General features: G+C 30.8%; 1 protein-coding gene, 1 non-coding gene and 1 pseudogene across 2 annotated transcripts; 1 reads left to right on the top strand and 2 right to left on the bottom strand.

Annotated features, from left to right (window-relative positions):
- Nucleotides 1–397: 397 nt before the first annotated feature.
- Nucleotides 398–6,018, bottom strand: LOC113860573 (annotated as a pseudogene).
- LOC113860574 (photosystem I assembly protein Ycf4-like) lies at nt 5,022–5,420 on the bottom strand. The gene has a single exon (XM_027492987.1). The coding sequence runs from the start codon at nt 5,418–5,420 to the stop codon at nt 5,022–5,024; it is 399 nt and encodes a 132-aa protein (XP_027348788.1).
- Nucleotides 6,019–13,587: 7,569 nt separating the features above from the next.
- On the top strand, nt 13,588–13,659 carry TRNAR-UCU. The gene has a single exon. It is a non-coding gene; the product is annotated as a tRNA-Arg (tRNA).
- Nucleotides 13,660–21,246: the final 7,587 nt, after the last annotated feature.

Below are 21,246 nucleotides of genomic sequence, written 5' to 3' on the forward strand. Positions count from 1 at the left end.
AAGGTCTATCCTTATAATTAAGCCAAGAAAGAGCCTTTATTGTGTTTAATACAAGAACAATTAATCCAATTTTTTTTTTTTCAAAATTGGATTAATTGTTCTTTTTATGTCATCAAATATATCTATTACTGCTATTATTGTTACTTTTACTGGACAACAAACCAATTCCATTCTTTAAAGTCGAATTCCATTCTTTAAAATGAAAAAAAAGAGGGAGTTCGAACAAAAAATATCTTCGACAACCACAATAAAGTATATTTATAGATTTGGGATCTAATTGAATTGTAGAAATATGATAATCTTCTTTATGAATTATAAGAAATCAATCCGTCGTATTCACATTTTAATTGATCTTCCGTTTCTAGTCCGAAACTAATAATACAATGTGGAGAACCCTCATTTTAGACTATTATTCTAATTTTTTTATATTCGCAAACTTTGAGGAATTTTCTATTGAGTAAATCGAAACAACCAATAAAGAAAGAACTTATCTAGTATTAGATTTCGCCACTGATTGTGAAATTTCGTTGCTGTGTTAGAAGAAGGATAGTTATACTGATTCGGTATACTCAAAAGACACCCTTGGTACAAAATGGACGATCTAACAAGGATTACATTTCAGTAAATTACGACTTACTGATCTCGTCTTTTATGGAATCGATCCCCCTTTTGACTGTACAAGAATATGTGGAGTTCGACATGTCTGGAAGCACAGGAGAACGTTCTTTTGCTGATATTATTACCAGTATTCGATACTGGATTATTCATAGCATTACTATACCTTCCCTATTCATTGCAGGTTGGTTATTTGTCAGCACGGGTTTAGCTTACGATTTATTTGGAAGCCCCCGCCCAAACGAGTATTTTACAGAGAGTCGAAAAGGAATTCCATTAATAACTGGCCGTTTTGATCCTTTGGACCAACTCGATGAATTTAGTAGATCTTTTTAGGAGGCTCCAATGACCATAGATAGGACCTATCCAATTTTTACAGTACGATGGTTGGCTGTTCACGGACTTGCGGTACCCACCGTTTCTTTTTTGGGATCAATATCAGCAATGCAGTTCATCCAACGATAAACCTAATTCGAATTATAGAGCTACGACACAATCAAACCCAAATGAACAAAATGTTGAATTGAATCGCACCAGTCTCTACTGGGGGTTATTACTCATTTTTGTACTTGCTGTTTTATTTTCAAATTATTTCTTCAATTAATATAAGAAAAGGGAATAGTAAATTATATATATATATTCGGAATTCTCTTATCTCGTTCGGAAGGATATCATTTCATAATTATCTATGACTGTTTATGTCTCTAGCATGACTGACTACTTGATCAAATGTGGAGGAAAGTGGGATAAATGGCCGATACTACTGGAAGGATTCCTCTTTGGATAATAGGTACTGTAACTGGTATTCCTGTGATTGGTTTAATTGGTATTTTCTTTTATGGTTCATATTCCGGATTGGGCTCATCCCTGTAGGAATCGTATTATTTGAGTCTTCGAAATGAAAGCGTAAGAACTCAACAGGACCCCCTCAAATTCGTCAAAGAAAGAGTGGATCCCTGTTGAGTTTTTAATAATCATAATATTTTTTAATATTTTTTTTATTCGTATAAATGAATGAATAGATAACTTTTTCTGATGTTTCAAAAAAACTCCATTTCCCCTTTTTTGATGTTTTTGAAAAATGAACTTCATTCATTTTTTCAAAATATCCCTTTTCCTGGATAATATTTGTCCATCCATACTTTTTTTTTTCTTTAAAGTTGAAAGAAAAATCAAAAGAAGAATTAAAAAAATCACTTAATTTACTTCTTCTGGGTGACGCAATGGAAATTGATTCTATTGTATTTCTAATTTTCATATGGATATATATATATCTATTATACCGATCAAATATCATGTGAATCGAGCCTTTTCTATACTATACTAATAGAATCTTACTCTAGATCGAAATCTATTTTAGTCTCTAATGATATCGAATCATGATTGAATTCTTTTTTTTTTATAAACAAATTAATTGAAGAAATTGGATTTGGTCAATCAAATTCCCTAATTCCCTCTCTTTTTTGTTTGTCCACTACGTATTATATTATATGCATCCAATAAAAAAAAATATTATATGTCATAAAAGTTCTAAGTTGGAAAAAATCGAAACTAAGCTAAGAATAGGCTTATTTCAGGAAGGGGATTCAAAAATCATATTCTATTAATATTTTGTAGAATATTTCTATTTCGACACAAGCAAGAAGGAATCGGACTCTAGGAAAAGAAAAAAATCCCTCCTAGAATCCCGTTTTCCCCATTTTAATTTCTACTTTGCTTAAAATTTTCTGCCTATCTATTTTGGGTTTAGTATCGAATCGAATTTTCTTCTATTATAATAGAAGAAAATTTTGATTCTAGAACTTTCTATTCTCTAGAACATTGAAATATGAAAAAAAAAACAAAGAAACAAAGTCAAATAGTCTTCTTCACAATATACATACTATAACTGACTAGTATTACGGTACAAAAGGAATTCCCTAAATCCTAAATATAGTAGAAAAAGACTAGAAAGAAGCAAGGGTCTTTTCATAATTTTTTTTATTATATTCTAAAGAATAATAGAATTATATAAATTATCAACAAAAATTTCGTTCTTTTCACGAACTTAATATGTTGATAAATCCGAAGCCCTAGAAATTCATTTCGGACAATTGAACCTTCTCAAATTGTTTTTTCTTAAGAACTAAAAAGATTTGTGCCAAAATAATGGATGCCAAGAAGAACAAGAGACCCTGGACACGTAACGGATCTTGAAGTACTATTTCTGCATCCCCTTGACCAAATCCACCCACATTAGGATTACTCGTTAATGGTTGATCAAGTTTGATAGATTCTCCTTCTGAAACAAGAAGTTCTGGTCCTGGAGGTATAATATCAATCACTTCACGTCCATCTGATGCATCCACTATAGTTATTTCGTATCCCCCTTTTTCTTTTCGTATGATTCTTTTTACTATACCTGCTGCTGTAGCATTATAAACATTATTATTACTCTTGCTCCCGTCGAGATAAATCTGACCCCTTCCCCTGTTCCCGCCTACGTATATAGGATATTTTAAAAAATGAACATCTCTCTTAGTAGCGGGATCTGGGGAAAGAATGGGAAAGGTGATTTCATTATATTTCTGACCAGGAACAGGACCCACCACAATAATATTTTTTTTTTTAGGGCGATAGTTTTGAAAAGACAGATTACCTATCTTTTCTTTAATCTCAGGTGAAATACGATCAGGAGGAGCCAATTCAAAACCTTCCGGTAAAATAAGAACAGCCCCCACATTCAAAGCCCCTTTTTTACCATTAGCAAGAACTTGTTTCACTTGCATATCATAAGGAATTCGAACAACTGCTTCAAATACAGTATCAGGAAGTACTGCTTGTGGAACCTCAATATCCACGGGCTTATTAGCTAAATGGCAATTGGCACATACAATACGTCCGGTTGCTTCTCGTGGATTTTCATAACCCTGCTGTGCAAAAATGGGATATGCATTTGAAATGGGTGCTCGAGTTATTATATATATCATAATCGATATGGAAATGGATCGAGTAATCTCTTCCTTTATCCAAGAAAAAGCATTTCTAGTTTGCATGGTCTAATCATTGATCCTGAAAATTTATACAATAAAATTAGGTAGGTCACTGGCATAGTTCCCTATCCATGATTCTGCTATTTACTGAAATTAGTTTCCTGGAATATAGAAAGAATCCGGGGGAGGGGGGGAAAGAAGGAAAAACAAAAAAGTCATTTTTTTGATAATGTTTTAGCTTTTATACAAAAAAAAAGAAAACAAACTTTAAAATTGGATCAATGGATCGGTTTTTCAATCAGTCATTCATTGAATGATAAATCACTACAAGTGACGGAGATACGCGATTTAAATAACGGAAAATCCAATATTTAAAAATGGTATCTAAAATGACTGGAAAAGTGGAAACAAGACCAGATATAATTTGAGCATTCTGAACAAATCCAAAATCTTTATAGACAGAAACAATCATTAGTTCCCAACCATGGGTCGAATGGAATCCTATACATAAATCAGTTAATAGAAGAATAAAAAAAGCTTTTAATGTGTCACTTAAGTTATATAGAAATTCTTGAACCCAAGAGTTAAGAATCAAAAGTTCTTGATTACCTAGAATAGAATAACCACTTAGAATAAGGAAACAGATTATATTTGTCGATAAGTGCAAAATCGTATGGATACGATCTTCGTTATACGTTTTGATTAATTGGATCGTTTCTTTGTAGATTCCAGTACGAAGGTTTTGTAGACGTGTTTCCGGGTATTCCTTTAGCATTTCATCCAAAAGGAATAGTTCCTTAAATTCTATGAATTTTTTTAGAATACTCTTTTCTTGAATATCATTCAAGAAAATTTCGGATTGCCTAGTATTTCGCCAATTAGTAAACCAAGATTCCAGACTTTTCTTAAATGTAAAAGAGATACACCAGGGCAAAAAGACTATAGATATAAGATATAGAAGAGGAATGAATGCTTTCTTTTTTTCCATTTTTCGTCTTTAATCAACTCAACTTCACCTCATTCGTCAAACTCTATATGATAATAATCTTTCTATCAAGCATAACTTCTATTAAAATTCATAGAACCTATATCTAAATCCATAATCTATTCCCGCGTTTTTTTTATTTGAAATTCGGGAGTTAGTCCTTGCCTTGTTTAATTTAGAAAGAATACAGAAATCGAAGGAATCCACCGTCAAGTCGAATGAAGAAAAATAAATATTGTTTCAAAAGATCTCAATTGCTAAGATTCGAAGCAATTACCCGAAGTGCTCTTTTGTGTATTCATCAAAAGGAGTAATTCGGGTAATGAATATTATAGTCGGATTTCGAAACCAAAGAACGTCTCATCTATAAATATTTCAATCGGTACACACAAGAAATAGGACAATTCCACAACTTTTTGTGCAATTTATCTAGTAGAGTCAAATTCTCCTCAATAAAGCGGATACATCAAGAAAACGGGTACATCCACGAATCTGCCTATTTCGAAAGCTTTGTCTACAATTTCTTGGAAACTCAAATCATCTTCAATACGAGTCAAGGGAATGAGCTCATAGTTTATGGTTTCCATAAAAACAATACGATAAAAAGTAGGGGTACGAGTCAAAATATCCCTTTGAACTTCTGGCATTATTTTGATGCACCGAATATCTTTCATAGGTACTTTGAAAATTAGACGACGCTTTTCTCCAAGAAATCCAAATCCCCAACGAAAAAAATAAACCATTCTCTCTTCTTTTTGGAAGATATCATAACCACCATCCACATCCAAAATAATCGCGGCCCACAAAAAAAAACTAATAAGAAGACCCACGATTCCATCGAAATACATCGTGGCCCCTCGTGGAATAAATGGTAAATAAATATAGTTCGGAATAAATGGAAGAAAATTACTAATTTCCTCAGGAAAAAATAGAAAATCCCTACCAAGATAACTGGTTATTCCAACCAAAAACAACACGAATGAAATTAAAAGCAGGACGAAGGACCAGAACAAATAACGTATTCTTCGATATTCCGTTACACGATATATCAGTATCTGTTTTGATCGCAAAACTACATTCATATTCATGATTAACCTCCTGAATTTGCAGCGAATGAATGCATTTTGGATTCAAAATCCAATTTCAACTTTCATATATATATTCTATTAGGATTGGGTAAAAAAATCAACCCCCCAACCAATTTCTTTTTCTTTATTTATGAAGTAACCTTTATCAACTAGCACTATTTTAATGTAAACCTTTAGGAGTAATTCATCTAATTGATTCCAGATCTAAAAAAATATATGAGATTTCCTACTGCCCGTATCTAAAAAATCTTGTTTTTTTGAACATGAAGAAATAAAGAAGCCATTGCAATTGCCGGAAATAATAGGCCTACTAAAGGCACAAAAATGGAAGGTAAGTTTATCATAGAATGGGTACCTCGATTTACTATTTGTACCGGTTATATATATATATATATATATATTATTGTTATATTAATATTTTTATTATTCTTATTTATATTGTTATAAAGATAGTCTATAATCACTAGAATTCATATATACTTAGTATATATGAATTCTAGTGATTATAGCTAAGTGAATATATATATATAATGAGTATAGAATATAATAAATCAATAATAAAATGAAAATCGTAAATAATATTCTAATAAATAATAGAATCCAAAGTACAAATAGAATCTAATAATAAATAGAAAGAATGTAGAACTAAATAAATGGATTTCGTCTTCTATTTCTAGAAGAAACAAACATATGTATGATAATACACCTTTTTTTTATTCTTAGTATTCCTCTATTATTATCTTATTACTTTGCTCTTGTGTGTTCTAATTTTTGATTTTTGTCTCAAAATTTGTGTTTTTTTGTTTGAAATTCAAAAATGAAAAATCAAAAAGAATTTTTGGCTTTCCCTCATTTTTCATTTTGAGTCAAAGAAAAGAAAGCATGAAGTTGAAATAACTCACCCAGAACTCCCTTTAAAGGATTACGCGGTACGATTGAATCAAATAAGCCTTTATGGAATAAATATTCAGCCGCTTGTGAACCTTCAGGTACTGCCTTATTCAATGTTTGTTCAATTACTCTTTTACCTGCAAATGCAATGTAAGTATTAGGTTCCGCAATAATGATATCCCCCAACATGCCAAAACTTGCTGTCACTCCACCAGTAGTAGGAGATGTAAGGATCGATACATAGAATAACTTTTTATTTGTTTGATAATTATATAAAACAGAAGAGATTTTAGCCATTTGCATCAAGCTCAAACTTCCTTCTTGCATACGTGCTCCTCCGGACGCACATACTAGAATAAGAGGTAAAAATTGATTGGTAGCATATTCGACCAAACGGGTGATTTTCTCACCTACTACGGATCCCATACTACCCCCCATAAACTTAAAATCCATAATTCCAATTGCTACAGGAATACCATTTAGTTGACCTGTGCCTGTTTGAACAGCCTCAGTTAATCCTGTCTTTCTTTGATAAGAATCAATACGATCTTTATAAGGTTCCTCTTGTGAATGAAATTCAATGGGATCCAGAGAGACCATGTCTTCATCCATAGGATTCCAAGTACCTGGATCAATCGAAAGTTCGATTCTATCTGAACTGCTCATTTTCAAATGATATCCACAGTGTTCACAAATATTGATTTTGGATTTCAAATATTTTTTATAATTTAATCCATAACAATTTTCGCATTCAATCCACAAATGCTTGTATTTTTGAATTTCAGCGAGATTATCAGAACTTTCTCTTTGAGTGGAATCACTATTATTTGTATGATTTGTGCTAGTTATTAGACTAGAACTATAATTCTTGTTTTCTATAGTATTTCTGCCCTTACCACAAATGTAACTATAAAAATAACTGTCATTGTATTTGTCACTATCACCTAAAATGGAACTATCAATACAAATTTGAGAACGAAGATAACTATTAATGCAACTATTAATGTTATTATTCCAGCTAAATTTAGTATCATCCATGTAATGATCATCATCACTCTTAGAGACATTCTTCAGATAGCTAGAATTGTTATAACTAGAAAAAAAACTTTCAGATTCACTTAGGAAAGAATGATCATTGTCAATTTCCAAAATTTTCTTTTCAATATCAAAATATATGGAATAACTCTTCCTCTTACTATCCCTAACTAAAAAAGTTTTATCCGATAGGAAATTCTGGATGTTCCTGATACCTACTAAATTTTGAAAAAAACTGTAACTAGAATTGAAAAAACTGTAACTAGAATTGTCACTATCATTCCAACTATGCGTTTTTTTATCCATATCAGCTAAAATTGGGAGGTCCTCATTTACACAGGTATTTTCAATAGGACCAAAACTATCTATTGATTTACTTAATCCACACCTGTATTCTAATTCCCTATTAAACAACATAGTGAACCACCATTTTTCCATAGAGTTTTTTTCCTCTATTTACATGAAAATACAATAGATGAATAGTCATTCGATAAAAAATTATATATAAATTCTATTTTTAATATTCTATTTACTATCAATATATATATAAATTCCATCACTAGGATTAGTAACTGATAATAATAACGAACGAGTAAGTATTAAAAAAAAAGAATTTTTTTTTTTTCAATTCTATCTAATTCTAAAATCATATTTGAAATATTCTAAAAATAAATAATAATATAATAATAATCAATATTTAATTCTATTTGAAATAATATAGAATTAGGAATAAATAAAGAAAAAAATAACTTCATTGGGGATAATGTATTTATAGACCCAATTTTTTCATTTAGTGATTATTCATTTGCTTTTTCCTATATTATCTCTTTTATTTCTATCCATTTTTTTATGTTTTGAAAATCGATATAAAGTTAATTTTCTGACTTGACTATCGAAAACAACATTCTATGTAAACAACATTCTATGTAAACAACAAGAAATAAAAAAGTAGGTATGAATAGAACAAGAGAGCGGGGGGAGAGAAAAGAGTTCTATAAATTTATATACAAGTCATCCACACCCCCTTTTTTTATTTCATTAATTGAATTTCGTTTGTTGATTAGGGCTAAGTTCCATAAAAACACCTGCTTTTTTTGAAATATCCTGAACAGTTCCTGTGGGTTGAGCACCTTTTTCAAGGAAATATAGAATGACAGGAATATTTAAATACGTTTGATTCTTTATTGGCTCATAAAAACCCACTTTCCGAAGATCTCTTCCCTCTCTTCGGGATCGAACATCAATTGCAACGATTCGATAAACAGCTCATTGGGATAGATATAGATGAACAATGTACCCCCCTAGAAACGTATAAGAAGTTTTACCCTCGTACGGCTCGAGAAAATTCATAATTTTATCTATGTATAAAATTATGATGTCAAATAGATCTATAAAATCATTAAATCAATTAAACTATGATTTAAGTATTTTTTTTCTTATTTTCTTTCTGAAAAAAGAATAACTCCTCATATTTGCATATTTGCAACCCCATAACTCAAATTGGATAATTCTCAAATAACTCAAAGGAAAACAAAGCCTTTATGTATTTCATTTATTGAGCGGTCTCTACCCCCCTTTTCTTGTCTGTGCTTCTTTCACTTTAGAATCTATGTTTTTTTTTCTAATAGAATTGATGAGACAATTTGAAAATGGTATTTACTTGTTCCAGTATCTTTTAGTTTTTCCTTGAATCATTGGGTTTAGACATTACTTCAGGAATCTTTAATCGTTAAAAAAATGGAAGCAACATACCATTTTTTTTCTTTCTCGGAAAGAATCATACGAATAGAAGGTTGATTCCCGCAGATACACTTTCGATCGAAATAATTTTACTAATTCCAACAAATTTTTGAACCTTGTTCGAATTGGATCCTTTCGATTTCTCTATCAAAGAGATACTTACGAAGTTGTTCTAACTTATTAATTTTCACTAACCTTAGATACTTGCCCCTGAGAAATGAATCAACTCGAGCTCCATCATGGAATATTTACATCATCAATCCCCTTCCCGTCCCCAAAACAATAAGTTAGTTCTAGTGGAGTGGAACAAACGATGTCGAGTCAAGAGCATCTCGATTTCTATATACTAGAAAAAAAGATGGCGGATGTAAGAATCCACACCTAATCGAATCATGTCTTTCAAGTCGCACGTTGCTTTTTACCACATCGTTTCAAACGAAGTTTTACCATAACATTCCTTTAGCTTGGATCCGGTATGTAATTGATTCAATTATGAAATCGTGAATAGTCATTGATTCAATGGATACGTAATAATCTATCCTTTTTACTTCTAGGTTTTTTTCTTTTATATAACGGAAGAATTTCTAAAAAAAAAAGAAAGAAGTCAAAAAAAATTCAAATTCGATATTGTATGAATAAATTTGCTACTTTATTTTGATAGTTTGTAAAATAGAAAAAATTAGAATTTCTTCAAAAAAAAATATTAGAAAAAAAAAGAAAGAAATATGAAAAAATTATCTATCTATATATAAATATATATAGATAGATAATTAGCTATCCACTATAATTAGTCATCCATAATGATTACAAAAAAAGGTAATCCTTATTCCAAATATACAATTTGTATTCAAATATGATATCCATCATGAATGGATATGTTCTGGGACGGAAGGATTCGAACCTCCGAATAGCGGGACCAAAACCCGTTGCCTTACCGCTTGGCCACGCCCCATTTTCGATTTGACACTAATAAACACTATTTTTGTGTTGGTATTGGTTGTTCGTCAATTTATTTCAGTTCCAAAATTTGTTAAATTCAATTGTTGTTAAGATTTTGATTGGATGGGACTAAATGTGGAATAAAACTCAATTTATTGATCATTACATAGAATTCAATTAAGATATTGTATGAAAATCGGATTTCTTCTATTTTTTGTTTTAGAATGAAAAGATTTTGAACTGGATAAGTTCAAATCAAAGAAGGATTTTGGGAGTCTGATCTTGATTCATTTTTTTTTAGTTTTACTCATTAATTAATATTCATTTTTATAAATTTTATTCCTATTATATATATATATTATTTATTAGAATATTATTCTAATTATATATATATTATAATATATATAATTATATTGATATAAATTATACATATATACATTACATAATACAATATTCTAAAAATGAAAATTAGAATTCAAAAAAAAAGAAAAAATTAAATTTATTTTTTTAAAGAAAGAACAAAATGTTTGTTATGCTTAATATCCTTAGTTTGGTCTGTATTTGTATTCACTCCGTCCTTTATTCAAGTAGTTTTTTCTTGGCGAAATTGCCTGAAGCCTACGCTTTTTTGAATCCAATTGTAGATATTATGCCAGTAATACCCGTACTCTTTTTTCTCTTAGCTTTTGTTTGGCAAGCTGCTGTAAGTTTTCGATGAGATCCTTAATTTGAATAATGTCCTAAAAAAATTCATTCAGAATTTATTCGAAAACAAAAATTCGAACATTTTGAACCATTTTTAAGATCAGATAAGTCTTACAGCGTAAATTCTCGATTCGAATATTGAAATTTTTTGATAGACACGAAAAATCCGGACCATTCATCATCTACGTTTTTTTCCATTGAGAAATCCTATTATTTGATTTGAGCCCACCACCAACATAATACCTAGATGAAAAATCTTTTTGGTAATAGTAATTATGGAAAATGGTAAGAAAAGGATCAACTCTTACTACAAATCAAATCCATTTTCGAAATTGATATATATATATTATTTCCTCGTAATGACTTCATTTCTTAGAAACAAAATATCAAAAGAAAAAAATGTCTAATATAAGAGAATCCATTCTTTTTCTTTGTCGTTTTTTTTTAATTATCTTGGAGATTTTATAATGCTTACTCTAAAATTATTTGTTTACACGGTAGTGATATTCTTCGTTTCTCTTTTCATCTTTGGATTCCTATCTAACGATCCAGGACGTAATCCAGGACGTGAAGAATAAAAAAAATGGATTCTGTGTTTTTCTTGCTTGTGCTGGATTTTGAACTATTGTGTTAGGATTTTATCTATTTTACATCTTTAACTAGTAAATAAAAAAATCAAACAAACAAGTAAAACAAAAAAAAGTGAAAAAAAAAAATACCAAATCATCAACGGAAACGGAAAGAGAGGGATTCGAACCCTCGGTACACAAATTTGTACAACGGATTAGCAATCCGACGCTTTAGTCCACTCAGCCATCTCTCCCGAATTGAAAAAAAAAAATGGAATTACTATGTTTATGTTATATCGCATAAACAAAAAGAAAAAAAATAGGGCTTGAAAAAAAAAAGATCCTTTTTTATGTCTTATTTTTCTCTCTCTCTTTTTTTTTTTCTATTTGATTTCTATTCATTATTTTCTATATTATTCTATAGAATAGAAAAATGATATCTATCTATATATATATATAATTCTAATTTTTTTTTCTTTTTTTTTTTTTCTACAGCCAAAGCCCGGCCAGTACCTAGCCGGGCTCTTTTTATTCCCATGAATACTGGATAACAATGATTTATTTGAATGTATTTGATTTGAAAAAAAAAAACTGGTAATTTAAACACGATCAAACATAAATCAAAAATACTGATATATTCCTATGATATAGAACCAAAATGATATAAGATCAAAATGTCATTTTTGATTACTCCTTCTTTCTGGTAACGTATATATATAATGTCATTTTTTTTGCATTCCTGCGCAATGCATTTTTTTGTTATAAATTAAGTAGTTTTGTCGCGATGTATCTGTAAAAAAAAAACACCTTCACTTTAGCAAACACAAAATCCAAAAAAGAAATTCGCCCCCTTTTCCTAATTGGATTTCATTAGGAGTCTCCCTTACGAAACATGTCAACACTCTAATTATCATAATATTCTATTCCTATTTCTTAATTACGTCTGATTGCCTTGTTCGACAAAAGGTTCATTTATATACAATAATTGTATTGTAGCGGGTATAGTTTAGTGGTAAAAGTGCGATTCGTTCCATGGACCCTTTAATAGTTAAGGGATCCCCCGTTTGATTCATATCCCGATCAAAAACTTTATTTCTTACTTAAAGGGATCTAATCCTTTATACCTCTCAACGAACGATTTGCGGTATAATATACATTATCGTAATTTGTATACAAAAAGAATCCATTTTTTTTAAATTGACAAATTGAGTTCTAAAATTATGAAACATAAGTTTTTGGAATTGGATCAATAATCCGAATTTTTTGAGTATGCGTAAAGGATCCATGGAGAAAGATATAGAAAGCTTATTTCTAATCGTAACTAAATCTTTCATTTTTTTTGTATTGTAGAGATTGAAACAAAATAGCTGTTAAACGATTTTTTTAGTTTACTAGAGACATCAACATATTTTTTTAGCTCGACGGAAATTTTATTCTTTTCCTAAAGATTCTCTCAAATAGAAATAGAGAACGAAATAACTAGAAAAAACACACACACAGATTGTTATAATACTCCTATTCTATAGGGATCATCTAAAAAGCAAGGTGTTTCAAATGTATTTCTACAAAACAAAAAGGCTGACATAGATGTTATGGGTCAATTTTTTTTTTCATGTCTTCCATCTCTTAATTTCTTCCATAAAGGAGCCGAATGAAACAAAAGTTTCACGTTCGGCTTTGAATTAGAGACGTTAAATCATAATGATGAATCAACGTCGACTATAACCCCTAGCCTTCCAAGCTAACGATGCGGGTTCGATTCCCGCTACCCGCTTATATCCTATCTCTCTATTTATTCTATTCGAATCTATCTTTTTTCTATTCTAGAATGAATCTAAATTTCTTAGTGAATTTGTTAATTATTCATTTTTCTTTTTTAACTTAGTTTTCGTTATTTATATTCAATTGAATTTGATTATTTATTTATTATTCTATTTTTTTTTTATTCTATCTATCTATATCTATCTATAGATAGATAGATAGAATTCTTTTTTTCTTTAACCTTTTTTAAACTAAGGTTTAAAAAAAGGTTAAAGAAAAAAAGAGAAGCGTCCATTGTCTAATGGATAGGACAGAGGTCTTCTAAACCTTAGGTATAGGTTCAAATCCTATTGGACGCAAATAATTTGCCTATATATTTCCTTTTATTTCCGTATTTCTAAAAATAGAATATCTTGAATGATTTGAACTGAGCAAGAGCCACTAAAACTTTCTTTAGAAGAATAACTTATCTTATATATATATACAATTTATGCTTTATCCCTTTCTATATATAAATCTTTAATAATCATGAATTTCTTATTATTTTATTATTTATTTTATATTCGAATTAATATAATATTATTAATTATATTCAAATTAAAAGAAAAGATTTTAAAAGATAATAATTAGAAAATTGGTTAGTTATTAATCAATTTTTTTCTACTTGTTCTTGGAGTAAAAAGAGTTCCATCTGTTCTTGAATAACTTCCTTCAAAAGGGCTTCCGCTTCCCCAGTGAATGTCTTGGTAGAAGATATTATTTCTTTGAATTGGGGTTTATTCATTTTTAAGTAAGCACGTAACTCAACAAGAAATTTCCTTACCTGTCCAATTTCTAATGAATCAAGATAACCATTCGTTCCGGTATAAATAGTTATTATCTGTTCTTCTACAGTGAGAGGGGCTGATTGGGATTGTTTAAGCAACTCGCGCAATCGTTGACCTCTTGCCAATTGATTTTGAGTAGCTTTATCAAGATCAGACGCGAATTGTGCAAAAGCTTCTAATTCTGCGAATTGTGCCAATTCCAATTTTAATTTACCAGCTACTTGTTTCATGGCTTTAATTTGAGCCGCCGATCCAACTCTGGAAACGGAAATACCGACATTAATTGCCGGTCTGATTCCAGCATTGAATAAATCGGCGGATAAGAATATTTGGCCATCTGTAATAGAAATTACATTAGTAGGAATATAAGCTGAAACATCTCCCGATTGTGTTTCAACTATTGGTAAAGCAGTCATACTTCCTTCGCCTAGTTGAGAACTTGATTTAGCGGCTCTTTCCAAAAGACGCGAATGCAAATAAAAAACATCCCCTGGATAGGCTTCGCGACCTGGGGGTCTTCGTAATAGAAGAGACATTTGGCGATAAGCCTGTGCTTGTTTGGAGGGATCATCATAAATGATTAAAGTGTGACGTTCGCGGTACATAAAATATTCAGCCAGAGCTGCTCCTGTATAAGGGGCGAGGTATTGTAATGTAGCTGGAGAATCTGCTGTTTCAGCTACTATAATAGTGTATTCCATTGCTCCTCTTTCTTGTAAAGTAGTCACCACTTGAGCCACAGAAGATGCTTTTTGACCAACAGCTACATAAACACATATTACATTTTGTCCCTGTTGATTGAGAATTGTATCTGTAGCTACTGCTGTTTTACCCGTTTGTCTATCTCCAATAATTAATTCTCGTTGGCCACGACCTATGGGGATCATCGAATCAATAGCAATAAGTCCTGTTTGAAGAGGCTCATATACGGAACGTCTCGAAATAATACCGGGAGCGGGAGATTCGATTAATCGAGATTCCGAAGCTGAAATTTCTCCTCGACCGTCAATAGGTTTAGCCAAGGCATTTATAACACGACCCAAATAAGCCTCACTTACTGGTATCTGAGCAATTCTTCCTGTTGCTTTTACCGAACTTCCCTCTTGTATCATCAAACCATCACCCATTAATACAACACCAACATTTTTTGATTCCAAATTCAAAGCAATGCCTATAGTACCCTCTTCAAATTCCACTAATTCACCCGCCATTACTTCATCAAGACCATAAATACGAGCAATACCGTCGCCTACTTGAAGTACGGTACCAGTATTTACAATTTTTACTTCGGTATTATATTGCTCAATACGTTCACGGATAATTTTACTAATTTCATCTGCACGAATGGTTACCATGAATATTTCTTAATTTTTTTTTAGAAGAAAAAAATAATGCCTATACTCTATACTATAGTAGATATTATAGTAGAAGGACTAATCACTTATTTTTTTCTTTCATCGTCCCAAACATGCCAATATTAGCATTGACAGTACGTAAATGTAACTCGTTATTCAAGCAACTATTCAGAGTTTCAAGAGCTCCCTGTAAGGCTTGTTGTAAAACCCGTTGTCGGACTTGATTAATCACCCTTTGTTGTTCAAAATAAATGGTTTCATTTTTGTAATTTTCTAATTGTTCCAAAGTCGTATAAATTGAATTAATTAAATTTAATTTTTCTCGTTCTATCTCAGAATAGCCATTCACTCGAAACCGATCTGCTTCCGTTTCGACTTTCCTTAAGCGGGCCTGGGCTTTTTCCAGCTGTTGAACAGCTCTTTCCCGTAGTTCTTCTGAATTTCGAATAGTTCTTAAGATTCTCTGTTTTCGATTATCTAATAAATCATTTAATGAAAGTAGATTCTCTTTCCATTCATTTCAAAATGTCTATGATCTCTTCCCGAACCAAACATGAATCTTTCGATTCATTTGGCTCTCACACTCAATTACTTATGTTATGGGAAATTTTCTTATCTTTTTTTATGTAATGAGCCTATCCTCTCTTCTCTATTTATAAAAAAAAAGATTGAAAAAATATTTAAAACGATTACCAATACAAGACCAGAATATTCGGAGGACTCTTCTGACCAAAAAAATAATTGTCAGCAAAGTTGTTTTTTTTCTTCAAATCCAAAGAATTCTTATAAATTTATACATAGGTCATCGATTCCGCATTGTATAAATGGAGGGTGAAATTGAACGTTTTTACAATTTTTCACCGTAAAGAGGGTTCAAGCTGTTTTATCGACATGAGTGTTCTATATCGAAAAATTGTAAAAATTTTTTTGAAATCATTTCATTTCTGTATTAACATAGTGGTAGAAAGAGTACTACACTGCGTCTAGACTTCAAATTGTTTACTTTAACCATGGTAATAGTCCAAAATTTTGGGTTAATAGAGAATCAAAGTGGATTTACTAATGAATCGCGAAATGCTATGGTTCTTAAATATTTTTTTTTTTTCAAAAAATAAAATTTATTGAGAAGTAATTCGCGGGATTATGCACATTTTCTTAGTTATAACGAAAAAAAAAGTGCAATTGGTTGGATCCAATCTATTCTTTGAAATTAACAACTCGCACACACTCCCTTTCCAAAAAAAACCAATACACCTAGCACTACGCTTAGATTTATTGGATTTGTTGCTAAAATATCGGTATTAAACCCGAAACTTCCGGCGGATCGCCAGTAGCCCAAGTAAAGGAAAGAATCGGTTATATTTTTCATATGATCTCATCTCCTTTTATGGATAGACTAATTATCCTTCTACAATTCCTATTTTTTTATTTTTTAGTTATTTCTTTTTTATATGATATTTTTATTATATATAATAAAAATATCATTCTTTACTAAAAATTCATATTAATTATTAGTAATTATAAGTAATAATATGAATAGTAATAATATTCATTTAATAATAATAATATTCTATTAATACATATCTAAATATATATATCTATTTAGATATGTATATATTAATATATATATTATTTGAATTGATCAATCAATTGGAGGATTCCCTATAAGAATGATACTTAGTAGAATTCGATACCACTTCTTATGTCAATTACATAAATCTCTTATAGTTGTTTTTAACACTTTCGATAAATTTTATAAAACTAAAAAAGGGGGGCTAAAAAAGAGAAGGAAGAAGACAAATCAGAGTGAAATCTTAATATAATTCGACAAAGCAAGAACAGCAAAGCAAGTCCACGGAAAAAGGATATATATATTTATTTTTTTAAGATTAAACTAAACAAAAGGATTCGCAAATAAAAGCGCTAATGCTACAACCAATCCATAAATTGTTAAAGCTTCCATAAAAGCCAGACTAAGCAATAAAGTACCCCGTATTTTTCCCTCTGCCTCTGGTTGTCGCGCAATCCCTTCTACAGCTTGCCCTGCAGCAGTGCCTTGACCAACCCCAGGTCCAATAGAAGCAAGCCCGACGGCCAACCCAGCAGCAATAACGGAAGCGGCAGAAATCAGTGGATTCATGATAAGTTCCTCGCACCCCAAATAAAAAATAAATAATAATAAAGAAAAGAAATAGTTAATGATATAATCAACCAATAAATTATGACTTAATTACTCAATCACCAGGATTTATCCAGTTGAAATAATTAAGAATTCCGAATTGAAATAACAATAGTTATTGAACTATCCAAATTAGTTCGATATTCATTTTTTCTTTTCTATCCACGTAGTTTTTTTGTGAATCCATACAATTTTAGTTTTTATCTTACCCTAAATTTGGAACTCTTCTTTGAATTCTTCGTTCTTTTTTTTTTTGAATTTCTTACTATTCAATTCATAATTAGAGATGAAACGGAAGGACTTTGTTTTTTAAATCCCTATCGAAATTGACAGTAGTAGCAGGGCAATTTTAGATATATAATGTTAGTTTTTTTAGATATATAGTTAGTTCATATATAACTAGTTTATATATAATATCACATATACATGTATTTCTTCCATGCCGTAAACCAATTATTTGTGTTTTAGTTTCAATCAGATTCGAGAATCATTATTTGAAATCTAAAAAAAAAAAGAAGGAGTTGTTTTATAGTGATTGGATTATATATACCCAGTTTGACTTCCCCCACTCCTACTCTATTTTTTTTGAATCTTGGTTTTTTTTTGAAAATCCTTCTTTCATCCTTTTATTATTATCCGATATGGATATACAAAATCGAAATCAATTCGTTAGACTGAATTATTGCAGAGAAATATTGGAATTTGAGTGATAAAAATGTAATTCTTTTTTGAATTATCTTTTGGTCAATCGTTAAATTGAATGTGAATGAATGAAACGGGAATCTGTTCTAGTTCTATATAGCATATTTTTATCACATGTAAATATTATACTTTTCTAATATAGAATATCTAATATACTAATATATCTTAATCGAATTAGATATATATATCTAAATTCTATATATATAATCGAATCTAATATCTAATAATAGTAATAAATAATCTAATAATATATATAGAATAATATTTAATATGTTATAGTTATAATTGAATGAACAAAAAATGGAATGAACAAAACAAAATATAACAATACAAAAAAAATATTCATTGGAGGAAAATCGAAATAGGTCAAACAAAAAGTCTTTTTAGGAAAACTAGGAAAAAGATCTTTTGGATGGATCTCTTTCCTAGTTTTTTTACAATTTTCTGGTAATCTTTTCTATTTTACTATTACATTAAATTGTATATTGATTTTATTTATACTTTATTGCATCTTTATTTTTTTTGGGGGGGGGGGGGGAGAATAACCCTTTTTCTTTATTATTATTCCAAATTTCTTTCTATTATATATGTTGTTCCCAAAATAGATTATCTTGAGCCGCAGTGTATGTGCGGTGGGCTAAACGAAAAAGACTTTTTTCGACAACTAGTCAATGATGGCCTTCCATGGATTCACCTATATAAGCCGCAGCTAAAGTAGCAAAAATAAGAGCTTGAATACCGCTTGTAAATAATCCAAGGAACATGACAGGTATAGGAACTACTAAAGGCACTAAAGAAACAAGAACAACAACTACTAATTCATCAGCTAATATATTTCCGAAAAGTCGAAAACTAAGCGATAAGGGTTTTGTGAAATCTTCTAAGATGTTAATCGGTAAAAGGATTGGAGTTGGTTGGATGTATTTACTAAAATAAGCTAATCCTTTTTTTGAAAGACCCGCATAGAAATATGCTACTGACGCAAGTAAAGCTAATGCAACGGTAGTATTTATATCATTTGTGGGCGCAGCTAACTCCCCGTGAGGTAACTGTATTATTTTCCAAGGCAAAAGAGCCCCTGACCAATTAGAAACAAAAATAAATAAAAACATAGTTCCAATAAATGGAACCCACGGACCATATTCGTCTCCAATCTGACTTTTGCTCACGTCTCGAATGAATTCAAGAACATATTCAAAAAAATTCTGACCAAAAGTGGGAATGGTTTGCAGATTTCGAACAACTAGAATGACTGAAACTAATAAGATAGCAATTACAACCCAAGAAGTAATAAGTACTTGGGCATGCACTTGGAAACCCCCTATTTGCCAATAGAAATGTTGACCCACTTCCACAGCAGATATATCGTATAATCTTTTTAATGTGTTGATGGAACATAATAAAACATTCATATTGTCCTGCCCTCTTAAAAGAAATTGAAATTGAAAGGGAATTATTTTAATTCAACCATCTCCTTTCCTTTTTGATTTGTCTACTTTCATTTTTGATTTTGAATACCGACTAATCACATAATATTTCCGTTTGTTCTTTTTATATTTTTCTCTTTCTTTTGTGCGATTTAGTAATAGTATAATAACCGATTTCATAAATCTATGAATCTCCCCAACCAAATCAAATAATTCATTTATCTTATTATTAATCAAAAATTTCGTATATAGCTAGAACGACCCTCACAAATTGCAAATATTAATTTGTTAAGAATTAATCGGATTGAGGCTATAGCATCATCATTAGCTGGAATCGAAATATCGGCGAGGTCCGGGTCACAATTTGTATCGATTAAACAAATCGTTGGAATTTCCAAAGTTATACATTCTCGAAGAGCCGTATATTCTTCTTGCTGATCGACGATTATTACAATATCGGGTAACCCCGTCATATATTTAATGCCACCAAGATATGTTTCCAAATGAGATAATTGTCTTTTCAATATAGCAGCATCTCTTTTTGGAAAACAGTTGAGTCTCCCCGTCTTTTGTTGCATTCTCAAGTCCCTGAACTTATGAAGTCTCGTTTCTGTAGTATACCAATTCGTTAACATACCGCCGAGCCATTTTTTATTAACATAATGACACCGAGCTCTTATTGCCGCCCGCGCTACTGAATCAGCTGCTTTTTTTTTGGTACCAACAATTAAGAATTGTTTTCCCTTACTTGCTGCGTCAAAAACTAAATCACAAGCTTCTGATAAAAACCGAGCAGTTCTAGTAAGATTTGTAATATGAATACCCTTACGCTTTGCAGATATATAAGGTTCCATTTTAGGATTCCATTTTCTAGTACCGTGGCCAAAATGAACTCCTGCTTCCATCATCTCTTCCAAAATTATGTTCCAATATCTTTTTGTCATTTATATTTATCCCCACACTTTTTTTTTTCAAAAAAAAAAAAAAAATAGAAAAAAAAAGACCAGGTATCGTGAAATAGAAATAAAAAATTGTTCCGATGGAACCTTCTCTTCTACCGAAGATTGGCCATTGATACATGATTAGACCATTTTTTTCTATTTATTATTCTTTTTTTTTATTATCTTTCTTTTACTACCCCCAAAAATGATCGCATTTAGGGTAGGGGGATGAATCCGCTCTTAGGAATCATTAAATCTTAGATTGTTCTGATGTATCGCATAAATTCTTTGAAATGAAAAAAAAGAATTCTCTGTGGTGGAACAAAATATCTCTCATTTCGTCCTCGAATAAATTTTTCTTTTTTGATTCCAAGGTAATCTTGTTATGTTGCCTTGGCTTTGAACGGTGCATTATTCTTTTTAATCCGGTACCAACGGGTATCATTCCCCCTAAAACAACGTTCTCTTTCAGACCTTTCAACCAATCTATACGACCCCGGAGAGCGGCTTTTGCT

The sequence above is a fragment of the Abrus precatorius genome, unplaced genomic scaffold, assembly GCF_003935025.1.
Source record: "Abrus precatorius isolate BTA unplaced genomic scaffold, Abrus_2018 Scaffold23, whole genome shotgun sequence".
In the NCBI taxonomy this organism is placed as follows: domain Eukaryota; kingdom Viridiplantae; phylum Streptophyta; class Magnoliopsida; order Fabales; family Fabaceae; genus Abrus; species Abrus precatorius.